This window comes from Aulostomus chinensis, chromosome 5, assembly GCF_037954235.1.
Source record: "Aulostomus chinensis isolate RoL2024-O1b breed Wild chromosome 5, RoL_Achi_v1.0, whole genome shotgun sequence".
In the NCBI taxonomy this organism is placed as follows: domain Eukaryota; kingdom Metazoa; phylum Chordata; class Actinopteri; order Syngnathiformes; family Aulostomidae; genus Aulostomus; species Aulostomus chinensis.
The window spans coordinates 9,142,021-9,156,452 of NC_141324.1; the positions used below are offsets into that span (position 1 = coordinate 9,142,021).

The window sequence follows — 14,432 nt, forward strand, 5'->3', positions numbered from 1 at the left end:
CCGGTGGCAGAGAGCCATGCACCCTGGGTCGGAGGCCTCGTACTCGAATCTGTGCAGATGAATCTGTTAAACTTTGTTCGGAGCACGAAAGGAGATCGTTTGGAGTGGAATGTTCTCAATGTGATTTCTCTCAGCTACAGCTGCTCGCTGCACCGGTGGGTTTGATTTATCGTCAAACCACACTGGATTGTTTAAAACCATATTGGAAAGGCAGAGGCAGGGGGTGCTCGGGAGGAGCAGGGAGAGGAATGCGCAGGGAAAGGGAAAGCGGGTTGAGGATAAAGAAGAGGTAAAAGAAACAAGGAGGAAAAACAGACGTAAAAGATTGAGGCCTATGAAGGAGGGAGAGTGAAGAGTGAATGAAGAGATGAGGCGAGGCAGGGTGCTGAGAGATGAGAGGACAGAGAGCTTCTTTGACAGCTAATGTGACATGCGTGACACTGTTTTAGCCTGAAGGAACGTTCCCAGGTCAAAGCTGTGTGTGTGTGTGTGTGTGTTTGATTTAAGTGTGAAGGCAGGCGGCATCATGTGATCGTGAAGGCTAACAGAATATTATTGTGATCTCTATTTTCTACCCTTCTCAACACACATTCTAACACACACTCTCTCTCTCTCACACACACACACACTCTCTCTCTCACACATACACACACATACATACATACACACTTTTAACAGGCAAAGCTAAACATCCACAGTCATCTGTGATTATCCGTGTGTCTGAATAAATAAGCAAGAAAATTGATGCTTTTCTTAAAAAATGTACACAGATGATAACTTCTTTAGTATATTTAGAAGTTTAATGATTTATTGCAAAAACAAAAAGAAGAAGACACACCTCCTCTTGTCTTGACGGCCAAGATAACAAGTCAGATTAAGAAAATGTGGAGATAAAACATTAAAAAACACATACAGCCTGAAGGACGGGCGCCATACTGAACAGGCTGGTACATGAGAGCTGGAATCAGTAGTTCTTTCACTAGTGGAGGAAATGACGAGAGACATTCGTTCAATGGCACCAACGTGACAAATGATTAAATATATAAGACGCTTCCACTCATGACGCACATTTTGAAGGAAATACTTCATGACAACATAAAGAAGAACACTTTTTCCAAGCTGCTGCGGAGAGTGGCGGTGACATGACATCACACTGGAAGACAACGCAGATATTCTCAATATTCTTATTCTCTATCCAGGCTGCAGTGTTATTAACACCAGACTTCACTTCCATGAAAACAGCTTTTGAAGTGCTCTGGTGCTTATCGGTCTTTGGACAGGGGGAGCGTGCAGGCCTCCATGATGCCAAGTGTCCGGAGTTTTAGGTTATGAGTTTTCGAATCAAGCCAAGTCTCCAGATAATCACAGACACAGGCGTCGTCCGAGTGCACACATGCAGCACGCAACAGGACACCGTCCATGTCAGAGTCCCTCTCACCTTGTTTGTTAAGGCGGGCGGGGGAGTGGGGGGCATGTAGGAGGCAGGATGTGACACTAAACATATACCGCAGTCAGGCAACTGGACTGTAACGTGATCATAGACGACCACGTTGTTCCTTGAGTAGAAAGATTTCTGTCTTGGCCCCTAAAGACAGACGTTCCTGGGTCTTGTTTTCTACCCACTCGACACTGTCGTATGCATCTCTTTGTATTCTTGGGTTTTTGCACCAGCTTCATCATCGAAATCGGCCATACGCACATGTCAGACATTACACTAAATACCGGGGTCTGGCAGGGTCAAGTCCATCTCCATCTCCCACACGGCCCCTCCCTGTTTCCACGAGCTGCGGACGTTCAGAGGCTCTTGTCCCCGTTCAGATACTCATTAATCCAGTTTTTTGGTCATCAAAGCTCGTTGGTGCTAAGCTTTAGGTCACAGTCCTCAAGCTGTGGTGGACTTGTTGGTCAGGCGGGAGTTGCTCTGGTCAGAGGGTCGTTCCGTGACCTTCAGCTTCATGCACGACTGCTTTTCATCCATCAGCATTTCGGCAGGCAGGCACCAGCAGCACAGGCAGGACTAGAGGAGAAGCAGTGCATCTCAGTGGGTTTGTCTCATCATCACCCTGCTGGTTCAGTTCTCACTGTGGCACCTGCAACTTACCCTGAAGCAGCTCTTGAAGCGCTTGCTGACCATGTACAAGGCGATGGGATTGATGCAGGAGTTGACGGATGCCATGTTGATGCCGATGTAGTCCAACACCAAAAAGAAGCTGGAAGAGACATGTTGACATTTGCAGAGCATGAGCGTCCCGTCCTCTCTGCATCACTCTGGCGCTTGTTCCGTTTACCCACCTGAGCAGTTCACAGCGGTTTGGATCTTTCTCATCATAGATGGTGAGTTTCAGGATGCGGCTGAGGTGGAGGGGGAGCCAGCACAGAGCGAAGACCAGAACCAGGCAGAACACAGTTTTAGCCACCTCCCGTCGCTGAGCACAGACACACACGCGTCAGCAAGTAGTCGCAGCAACTTGACATGCACAGAGTTCAGTTTTCATCACAGGATGAGGATATACAGAATGTATGTGTAGAAGGTGAGCTAGGCTGGAATAAAGGAAGTGTCAGAAGGAAAAGGGCGACTCCTGCGCTTGTGTCAGGTCATCAGACCTGTTTGAGGTGGTCACTGAGAGCGATCTGGACTCCGTTCTTCTTCCTCAGCATCTCACAGGTCATCAGGGTGTAGAAAACAGCCGTGCAGGCCAACGGCAGGCAGAAGTAGGCGCTGAACAGCCACCAGTCCTTTGCTGATTTATAAAACTGTCAAGGAAAGACACAGAAGGACACTGAAGCACGTGCAAACATCTGTGCTATCAAAAGTAAGTTTGAGGGCGCCTATCTGCACTCTGCCCTGGAACCAACAGTGGGACACAAGACTGTACCTCAAACATTAAATCCACTAATCAAAGGACCAAGTGAAACTGTTTATTGTTCTTATTTCAAGGTTAATTGAAGACACGTGAACACGCATGCACAAGAGCTGCAGTGTCTGTCAGGAGAGAGAGTGATGGCTCCCCTGATGTTTCCACAGCGTTTCATCCTCGGTCAACTCTTCCTGACCCTGACCGAGCCCTGAGCAGTGTGTGAGGGTCTGGATGTCTCACAATGTTTTGCAACTGCATGTTCAGGTCTCTTCGTCTACACTCTTTAAGATCTGCTTTCTGAGCCGCTGCAGCTCACCCTCATAAATTCTGTTTTCTGCATGGGGTGCAACAGGCAGATCCTCAGCTGTTCTCCTTTGTAGTCCATGGTGATCATGTCAAAGGCCACCGCCTCTGGCACTGCCAGGATGATGGATAATATCCAGATGAGCGCTATCTCGATAGCCATCCACTTTGGAACGCCGATTCCTTTGATTCGACTCCACGAGGCCACAGCGCGATACCTGGAAAATCCATCCATGTGGAGGTGGTTAGCCAGCTTATTCAAAGTAATACAGATGAATAGTTTTCAGGTGTCTGGGGAGATACAGATCGCTGAGAAGATCATGTCTGCTAACACCAGCTGGGAAGCATGAAGTATCATATTCATCAACATATTCTTTTCCTGTTTTTGTTCCTCATGATTAGGAGACAGAACGTGTTATTGGTGAGTTCAGCCAGGTTCTTTCCGGCTCTTCGTGCTAAGCGATGCTAAGCTAAGCTATGCTAACTTTCTCCAGGTTCCAGCTGAAGTCTGACTCTTGGCAAGAAAGTGTGTGTTTTCTAAAAATGTGGAACATCATGCAAGAGGTGTTCAGTGTTAAACGCATGTTATTCAACCCCGAAGGCCTTCTAACCCCAGAGACACAAAGACGATAATGAGGTCAACATTTTGGGCTAACGTGAGAGGATGGGTGGGGGTGGGGGGTGTTACTCACCTGTCAATGCTCAGAGCACACAAACTCAGCACAGTGATTCCCACCGAGGCTTTCTGGACGAACGGCACCAGCTTGCACAGGGCCACCCCGAACGGCCAATCCTCTGCTAGGAGCTGACGGGACACAGGAGTGGAGAGAAACTCAGAGAGTGAGTAACGCCATGAAAGGGAGTGAAGCAAATTTTTCTGGTTCCATGTTGTTTTTCCAGCTTCAGGCATCCAGTGTAGACCAGACACGCGTGAAGCTGAACTTATTGGCTTCTGGACATGTACGCTTCTTTATCCCTCTTATTCTCGCCGGCCGGGGTGAAGGCTTTTGGCCTGCCTTGACAAAACAGTGGTGTTTTTGTCAGACTTCAAAGCTCAGCAACCCAGAGAGGTGCTGTGGCTCTTGGAGGACAACAAATCTCTGAATGGAATGTGAGCGTGGATCCATTGGAATCATATGTGCACATACCATGACCAGGTTTTTTTTAACATGCTTGCCTTCTTACCCAATACAGACACTTTGCCCCTCTCTCTCTCTCTCACTCACTCACTCACACACACACACACACACACACACACACACACGCACAGAAAACAACACAATGAGCAGATAATAACATGCCGGAGACATCAGGGATACAGAGGGGCTCAGGAGCCAGTAGAGTAATAACATGCGAAAAGCAGCAAAATCCCCCCTCACAATGAGAGAGTGTGTGTCTGTGTGTTTGTGTGTCCGGGTGTGTTTGCTTGTGTTGGGAAATTGTGGTGAAAAAAATGTGAAGACAACTATGTAGAAACATATTTGTACATGAAGTTACAGCAGGGCAGCAAATCTTTGCAAACCTCAGGGAGTTCAGAATATTGGCTGGAACAGAGGAACAAAGCCCGGTGCTGAGTCTCTGTCAGGACCTGGACCTGGACCTGGACCCTGACACTCACCTTGTAAACATTGATAGGAATGCCGATGATGATGTGCAACAGGTCTCCCAGAGCCAGGCTGGCAATTAAGATGTTGGGTCCATTCCGCATGCATTTATTCTTGTAGATGATCCTCAGTAGGGTGGAGTTCCCGATGATACCCACAACAAAGACCAGGCAGGAGACCACTGTGTTGATGTACTTGAACGTGTCTCGGATTTCTGTGGGTCCGCTGCACATGGGCGGTATTCTGCGGCGCGGCAGGGTGATGTTGGGCCTAACTGGACCCTGAACATCACGCTCAACCAGCCCGTGTCTTTGTGTGGCGCTAAGAGCGTCCTGGGGCAAGTGCTTCTTTGGATCCAGCTGCCCACTGACCACGAGGACGTGAGCCCCTAAAAGGAGTAACTCCACACAGAGGAGACAAGGCTTCATGCTGTAGTCCGGCTGGAGGAGGTGTCCAACAGTGCTGCTCCTGGTGCTCCTTGGGTGTGCCTGGGAGGAACAGCCAGGAACGCGTGAGTGCAGGCCTGATATCTGACTACAGGAGAACTAGTTTATTGTTGAGATCATCCCTGGCCTCACTCTAGTGGTCTTCTAGGATGTAGAGCTGCAGGATCCTTCAACCGGATCAGCAGATCCACTTAGCACAACATGATAGTAGCTTTTATGAATCAATGGGGAGGATTTGTGTGAAATATAATAATACTTCTTCATCACAAGATGTTGTAGGTGAAGTTGAGGTGAACAATCAAACTACCACGAGTGATACTGATATCTAGAGAACTCTGAGGCCAACGGACGCCATAAAGTCAATGTTCGCGTTCGATGAGCAACGGCAACATTAAACTAATATGTCACACTAAAGCATTGTCTCTCTTGTGCACTCTGATTATACTGAGTTGAGAAAACTATCAACTAAAAAAGGAAATGAAAAGGTACAATCATGGATAAAAAAGAATTTGAGGTTGTTAAACAGCATTAATGTGAGTGACAGCGTCTTCTTTACTGAGAGAGAGTAAAATTGTGTGAACTCACACAAACAAATCAATGAAAAGTCCACATTGTTTGTTATTTGGCCTTAAGGAGCTCTAATGATCTAAAAAGGCCATTAATCACCCTGATTCATCAGGCAGCCGATGAAAGGCTCTGTCTATAGTTAGAAGGGCATCCAAGTCTGGATTAAAGTTCTGAGAAATCCCCTCTTGTTTTTTACCAAGTAGACCAGTTTAACCACTCGATCCACTTTCAAAAATAGTTTCTCAAGTGAATGAATCCATGAGTGTTCCTCTGTCTTGGTTATCTACTCTCTTACTTACCTAACGCCTGACGGAGGTAGATAATCTCCCGACTATCAACTTCTCAGATTAAACGTCCCCAGTAACTTTCATGCTGCCTGGACAGAGAAAGATTCCCAAAGCAGAGGGATGCTGTCCCTGAGGAGACGGTCCGGTCATGTCCAGCAGCAGCAGCTGCGCTCGCTGTCGCGGGTGTCAAAGTAAGGCTCCAGGTCTGGGCTCCAGATGCAGCAGCTGCTGGTTCACGTCCTCTTGGTCCTGAGTCTCAGTGTGCACAGCCCCTCAAGAGTCTGCTGAGCGGATCCACTGCCCTACGACCCCTCCTCTTTTTAAGTGAGGGAGGAGGTGGAGGACGACGACAGAGGAAGGCGGGCAGGATGTTCACGAGCTCCTCAGTTTAAAGTTCTGTCAATTTCAGAGGAAACATGGTCAAATCAAAAACTCTGTTCAGGAGGAAATACGGGGTGTTTCTGGTGCAGGTGGGTTCATCGACCAGACTCTATTTCATGGTACAATTTATCCTGTTTTATTTATCCCTTCATCAAGCATGGTCACATTCTCAAGTTTCAGCAGCGCTAAATGCAATCGGCATGCCAACATGCTCAAAGGTGCAGCGCCAGGTCTCTCCTGAGGCAAAAAACTCTTAGATGTTCATCAAGTTGCTTCTATGCGTGTCCTCAGAGGACGTCGTCCTCGTCCTCACTGTCGAACAACAGCAGAGCTACTAAACACCTCCCAACACAGCCCTGGACCCCTCTCCCACTGCTCAAACCGCCGTGTTCATGCAGGGTCTTCAAGATTCAGGCAAACCCACTCAGAAGCCCCACTGACCTCTTGACCAATGTGCACTCTGGAGGTGTCTCTTTGTTTCTGATTCCTGCTTCCTCACGTTCAATGTCAAGAACACAGTCAACGCACTAGAAAACAGATAAAAACAGCATTCTCTTCCTACCAGACGTTCACACGGTCTGCAGCGTAGATCTGTGGGCCTGAGCAGGCGCTGGGAGGCTGGTCACGCTGGCTCAGCGGCGCAGAGCCCAAGATTTCTTAGCTTGAATCAAAGCGTTTGTTCAGCTAAGAAACCGTGAACTGGATACACTTTTTAGGTGAAATGCCACTTTAGATTTCTAAAACACACCACCAGTGCAACTTTTTTCTTCTTGTCAGAGGGGGATGTTGCGGTTTGCCACCTCCCCTCCTCCCCCTGCTGCCGCTCCTCAACATGGCCTCACTTGCAGGGATGATAAGGATAATCTTGCTGGCACGTTTGCTGTCTTTTCTCTGTTCCTCTCACGGATCCTCCAGGCAAGCGTGTTTCTGGCTCGGACTCTTGTTTGCGTCGTGATATATGCGGTGATAATTTCTACCATCTGTACATTAATGATGGGAGATGTTCCTCTGGTACTCCTCAGATCACTACTGTGTTGGCTCACTGTTGATATTGGCTCTGACACCAAATAACCATCAGCTCCAGATGTGCTCCTCTGTTGATGGATTAGCATCTCAGAGGAGCCTTAAGAATTCCTATCAGGTCACCTCGGTGCATTTGTATTCATTATTAGTGCACGTCTGCAGGAGAGTTTAAAAGTGCACAATGGACACCAGGATAAGTGATTTAGGAAAATTCCCTAACAGTGATTTTTTTGACTGATGTTGCCATTCCTCGGTCATTGTTCATATTTTAATAGGAAAACATACTGAAAGGATGATTTACTTTTTGCAGGGAATGTGAATGAAAAGCTTCTTTTTTAAATTCTGTATCAGATACCTTTAACAGGCTGGGATATCTGCTTGAAATGCTGTTCTCCAATACGAGTGTCATTTGAAACACCTTTCTCGTCCTTTGACCAGGTCAAAGGGATTTCTGGATCATTTGTGTCTACGCGTCAACCCTGAAATGAAATCATCTGAAGCTATGAGTCATGTTTATGTTGGTGTAGAATGAAGAGACATAAACTACAAACATGGCTGCGTTTGTAGTTGTACACTCGTGCGCTCACTCATTATTCCCTTTGTAGCCTTTATGAAACAGTGAAGCGGTGAATGACCAAACGACTCTGCTGGAACAGAAAAGAAGAGACGCGTGGGATATTCACGCGACGCTGCAGGCGCCTCTCCATTTTTTTTAAACAGCCAAATGTTAGCGAGCAGCTGCTAAATAACAAACAGGATATTTCTCATAATGGCAAAAAGTAGAGCATTTTGTCAGTTTGATGTACAAATGCTACTTTACCATTGCATGAAGACAGAAAATGCTGTACTTTACCTTTCCTTACTTTCGTGAAAAAAATTCGCACCAGCCTGTTTGACCATTGTTCTTTTCTTCTTCTTCACCACAAATACACGTCCGCATTGCATTGTGGTATACAGGAGTCAAATGTAAGGTACATTGTATGTACACCCAAATTTGCGGCGCAATGTGGGTATTTTATGGTGCACTACATAGTGAATAAAGTTAACCTCAGAATTCCAACACCACGTCTGTGTCAGGGACGCTGTTGTATCAGCATCTTAACTGGACGGTCGTAGTGGATATCACGAGTCCGCCACGTTCCAAGCGTTGGTTTAGTCCAATGAAGCTAACTAAGTAAGGAGTTGGCATGGGAATTTCAGGTGACGCATTACAGTTTCATCCAATATTGATGTCTGGAACTGATTCACTTGAATTGTTGGTCATTGACTTGATATACACCTTGGCACCTCTGACCGTATAGTTGCTCCAGCTCTCATGTTCTGTGTCTCCAGTCAGCTGTGACCTGTGTAAACAAGCACCTGTAGACCTCCTTGTGGTCTTAACTTTTTCCAAGTTGACTTCGTGCAGCAACTCTACCGTTGCAGATCTGAGTGGCAGTTTTGTGTCCTTGGATCCTTCACGCCGCTCTTCTGAGAGCAACCGATGTGTGTCTGTGTACTGATGTATCTCTGTAGGACCCAGGAGAATGAACTTGTGCTTTACAGTGCGGCGACCTCAACAACCAGGTCATCAGTCGAGGCCAGTTTCACTTTCCTGGAAATTTCCTGAAAATTGATAGGAGTCAAAGCTCGATATCCAACCGTTCAACCACAGTTGGCTGGAAGGCACCCTGAGTACGTTACAGGGAGGGAGGTGCCAGAGTGAAAGGACTCACCTGACTGTTCTCAGCATTGATCCTTCTGCGATGTGATGTCACCACAGAACATAATTGCTGGCACAGCTATGCCGACGATACACTATTGTACGTATCTGATGATAAAGACGATACGGGAGCTTCTCGATCAGTAAATAAATATGAAAAAAGTAGGCGTCATTGCCAAACATAACAGTAAAAATGTTGGCCAGGCCACTGGAACACATGGACAACACAAGCTCTCGCCACTAGAACTGAGCAGCTTGTTGATGTAGCAAAAACAGCTGGAGCTAAAGCCGCTGACTGCAGCGGTAACAGTAAGGCAGGAAGAAGGATGCCTCGAGTCTGACGTGGTGAACTCTTAGATTTGTCAGGAATACACGAGTGAACATCCTACGAGGGGGCCACTGCTCGCTTCAGCTGATATGACCATCACTCCTCCCGGGTGTTGAAGTGCAGCGGCAGCTTGTGAGACATGGAGCCGTGCAGGAGAACGTCATGGGACTCCACAGAGAGGATTGTAAAAAATGCTGGAGCTGGTGAGTAGTGTTGTTTTGAAAAATGCATTTTTTTGCTGTCAAACACATGTAAAGGCTTCTCCTCCCTGGCTCGTGCCCCAGCTTGCTCCGTGGGTTTGGTGTCTCCGCAGGCAGAAAACAAGCAGCAGGTTGGTGGCAGTCATAGTGAACCTTTGTTTAGACGAGGGATTAAACAAGATCCTTTTTTCAGAGAGCTGAACAACCACTCCTCAGCACCGGGGGTCATCCGTCTCTTCCTCTGGAGACTGATGATGATCAGATGACTGAACTGTTTGTCTTCTCTTCTTTTTCTCTGAAGCACTTTTTACTTTTTAGTCTCTAACTGGCCTATTTGTTGTGTGCGGACAAGCTTTCACCATTTCCATTTCCATTTCTGCCCAAATGCCTCCTCCTATCCTCCATCGGTGCTTCTCCTGCTCACCTTTGCTGGCTTGTAGCTGTGATCACGTCAGAGGTGATGGCACATGTTTCATGTCATGTGATGGTGGTGCTGCATGTCAGAATGTCACGCCTGTGATTTGAGGAGCAGTCGGCGAGCCTTGTGAGCCGGCCCCTCTGGACCAGGCCCAGGCCCCCAGGCCTTGACTCAGTCACAGAAGAGGGAAATGCTCTCTGTCTCTCGGGATCATCACATTCCCCACCATGAATGAATCCATATGGATATGAATAGGGACACACCCACCACCTCCCCCCCAGGAGCCCTGGACTCCACACAACGAGAGCTCACTTCAAACCTGCTCGCTCGCTTTCATTTGACAACTGATAATCCATAACATGTCATCATTGTGAAGGGTTACCCTTTAACAGACCATCAGCCAATGTGACTCCACGGGTTCATGACTTCATTTTGAATCGGGGGGGGGCTGTCACTTAACTCAGATTTACTCCCCCTGTTATTTGTAAGAGTCATTTATTGGTCTTGTTTGACAGTGACTGATGTCCTAATAAAAAGACTGAAACCGCTGAGGGGCTTGTTCTCTCCACATAACATTCTCTGCTTGTGTTGCTTGGCGCCAAAGGCAGCAGACCCTCCAACTGCTCCGGCCGCTGCCCGACTGACTGGCTGGAGGAGTTTAAATGCGCCTACGCACCATCTACACTGTAGTCTTGTCCTTCATCCGCCGGGGGCCGCACGGCAGCCAGGGCAGGAGAGTTGCTCGCTCTCATTTTCCTCACACTAGCGCAGCTTCAAAGTGTGGCATGTTGTGGATTGACTTTACAGCTGGTGGACCTCAGAAGACAATCACTCCTGTCACTGGCGGTGAGGAGAGAAAGGGAGGGGAGGAGAGACCTGTTGTCTCCTGCAGGTAGCGAGGTGGGAGTGAGTTGGCCGCCACCGCTTCCCCCTTCAGAACAGCACATTCGGCTCAACGCCATTAAGACGCTCTGTTGTTCAGCTGCTTCCTGGAGCGTCACAGGCAGCTCTGATCTCGCTCACCTTCTCCCGAGATCTTTTTCCTTTAAAATTCTCAGTCAGCAGCTTTATTCAAAGGCTCACTGTTCTTGCAAAGTCACCATTATAACACAACTTTGACACACAAATCAAAACTCTGAAAGTAAGAGTGGCAAGTTTTGCACTTCCAGCTGCAGTGAAACATCTCTGAACCGTGTAACGTGTTGAGCCGCTTCACATCCCCTCGGAGACCAATAGTACTGAGCCACCACAGGCTGTCCAGGAACACACCCTACACACACAACCACACACAACTACACACTGATCCGTGCAGCAGTTGCTCCACCTGGTCTAGCTGCTTTATGTAAAAGCAGAAAATTCTCCTTGGATGCACCAGATTCGAAGCTGACAAAGGCTTGTCTTGTTTTCACCAAGCGAAGATTTATGGCTTCAGTGTCAACAAGAGGGCACCTCACCTAACAAACAACACCCCTACTGAGCTCCGTCAGGGACAGACTTCCTTTACATCTGAAATACGACCACAGGTCTCTCTGTGTGTCCTCGTCCCCCGGCATCAGAGGAGCCCTTCGGCCTGTAGCCTTGTGAACTCCATGGTGGGTGAATCCAAAGGAATTAGCTGCCACATTGTTTGATCTGTAAAAGAAGCTACTTCTGCTGCGGGGTCCAACAACTCCTTATTCCCTTTTCAGTTTCTAACAGGTAGATCATTTGATTATTGCAGATAAAATTAAATGAAGCCATCCTTTTGGAAAGTCATGTTTTACAGCTTTCACCCTTTCATCGCATCACATGGCCACTTTATCTGCCGCTGATCTCATCACCTCAAGCCCTTCTGAGACCTACGTGAAAGGGTTCCTGGACGTATTTTCTCCTCATATACTAAAACAAGCAATGCTACACATAAATGTCTTCAAGGTGTTTCCCACCGGTGTGAAGGGCAGAGCTGGTGTTCTCAGCTGGCCAGATGTGAGAGGCGCCGAACGGGAACTGACAGCGAGCAGAGCAGTGGCAGTTATTACCCTGATTTATTGTTTATGAGACCCTCGAGCGGAGCACTTACTTGAATACTAAGCAGTAATTTGCTTTCACTTTAATGTGGCCACTTGCAACGGCTTCTTTGAGATCCTTCTTGGTGGGCCATGTTTTTGACATGTTCAGGGTTGCGAGGAGTCTTGCAGCGGATGAGGAGTTCATCTGTAAAGCACGACGAGGCCACTCTTAAACAGTCCAGGATGACACGTTAAATAATACAATCACATTGTTTATCCATCTGGTGCCTTTTTGCGGACAACCTTGGTCATGTGTGACGTGTGGTGATGGAACCGCGATGAATGAGGCCTTCTGCGGGACGACGCCGGTGCAGGGACAGATGGAGTGTGTCTGGGATGCTGCAAATACAATTTAACTTGAAATTTTTCTCAGGAAGAAATCCATAAGCCACTCAGGATAATAGAACAGCTGGAACATGCGTTTGAAACTGGTTTCTTCTTTGACTTTTCCCTTGTTTTTCTCCACAATTTTACAATTCACCCTACCAACCTGTCCTGGTCGTGACTCCACCCCCTCTTCCACATGTTCCCTCCATCACAGCGAGGAGTTTCATCAGGAGGACGGAGCTTGTATGGGGATCACGTTAGTCCCCCCCGTTTGCCTCCCCCTGAACTGAGAAGGTTTTTATCACCATCAATGTTCCTTCTGACTGGCACCTGTGGCGTTTACCTTCGTAGCCGTCACCACATCACCACAGGTGTTAACGGCAGAGATCAGCTGACGGGCCGAGCTTGCAGTGCGGCCAGCAATAGCTTTTCATGTTTGTCTCTCGGAAATCAAGAGTAGAGAGGAATCGCCTGATGTGACGGCGTGTTCCTGACCAACCAAACAATGTCTGATGCTCCTGTGACAACATCATAGCGAAGCCCATCAGCTGATCAGGCTGAAGGCGCTGGGCTCCTGTCCCATAGGTGGCAGCTGCTCCTCACATGTCCTTGTCCCTCTTTTCTCCTCCTCCTCCCCCTCATTCTCTGAAACTGGGTACAGGGGGGAGGGACGTGTGTGTGTGTGTGTGTGTGTGTGTGTGTGTGTGTGTGTGTGTGTGTGTATACACTCCCCCTTAGGCTGTCTGCCTCTTTGTCTGGTGTCCATCCATGATAATGGCCTATTAGCTGAGCTCTTGTTGACATCAAAACACAGTTGTGTGTGTGTGTGTGTGTGTGTGTGTGTGTGTGTATCAATGGTTTCTCCAGTTTTTTAAGAGTGCAAATGTACATGAGAACAAGACCTCCCATGGCTCCGTAGCTGACATGGTTTTCTTAGAGTGAAGAGAACGCAGACGTTTCTCAGAGACGTTTGAGGTCCTGACAGGTTGTGCTTGGATGTGTTTAGTGTTTCACTGCCAGAATTAACACCAGTAAAGAAGATTTCTCCCATTCTGCTGAAAAGGATGCTGAAGGCTGGCACACGCACGCATGCACACACACAGCTCTTCAGGCTCAGAATGAAAAACAACATGTGGACTATGGTGAAAAGATACATGAGAACATGCAATCAGCCGCACGTGGTGTGTGTGTGTGCATGCATGTTTGAGTGTGTGTGTGTGTGTGCGTGCATGTTTGTGTGTGTGTGTGTGTGTGTGTGTGTGTGTGTATGGGGTGACTGGCATGTTAATTGCACATGTGCATATCTAAATGAAACCTGCCACCATGGATTTCCTCTCCCGTGTAACGGCCCCCCAAGCGCCCCTCCACCTATGAATCGCTTCTCTCCCAAATATACGAGCCTGCCTGCCTCCCTTTCTATTATTTCTTCTTCTTTCTCTCTCCCTCCTCAAAGAAAACATTCATCTTTTCCAACTGCGTTTCCCCTCCCTGGAATGCTGCTGTGTTTATTTGGAATGCCCCCCCCCCTCCACCCCCTCACAGCCCCACCACACACACACACACACACACACACACACACACACACACACACACAGCCGTGTTTCCATCACTTTGCAGAACATAACATCCAGTTGATTTCCTGGAGATGTAACCCCGACCGTCTCAGCCTCACACCACGTCTTCACCCTGAAATGTTGAGTGTTTTACATCATGGGAACTTGCTGTTTGTCCCAAAAGGGAGTCACCAGCAGCGTTTCAAGGGATTCTACAAGTATTTTCCCTGGGTATGGGGTCAGGATGACCTCTGAAGTCCAGCTTATCGCTGTTGTCCGGTGCAGCGGTGGACAGCAGCAGGACGGCCTCACTATCTTCCCCGTGTCAAGCACCATGAGGCAATGGGACTTGTTAATTCAGTTTTTCCCCTCCATCTCTCCGTCTGC

General features: G+C 47.9%; 1 protein-coding gene across 1 annotated transcript; it reads right to left on the bottom strand.

The window, feature by feature from the left end:
• Positions 1-841: 841 nt before the first annotated feature.
• On the bottom strand, positions 842-6,385 carry ednrba (endothelin receptor Ba). Its single transcript, XM_086202979.1, has 8 exons — positions 6,078-6,385; positions 4,780-5,253; positions 3,854-3,966; positions 3,175-3,379; positions 2,605-2,754; positions 2,293-2,426; positions 2,102-2,210; positions 842-2,017 (listed from the first exon to the last, which is right to left on the bottom strand). Exons 2-8 carry the CDS (start codon positions 5,191-5,193, stop codon positions 1,883-1,885), a joined length of 1,260 nt encoding a protein of 419 aa, XP_086059105.1. The 5' UTR covers positions 5,194-5,253; positions 6,078-6,385; the 3' UTR covers positions 842-1,882.
• Positions 6,386-14,432: the final 8,047 nt, after the last annotated feature.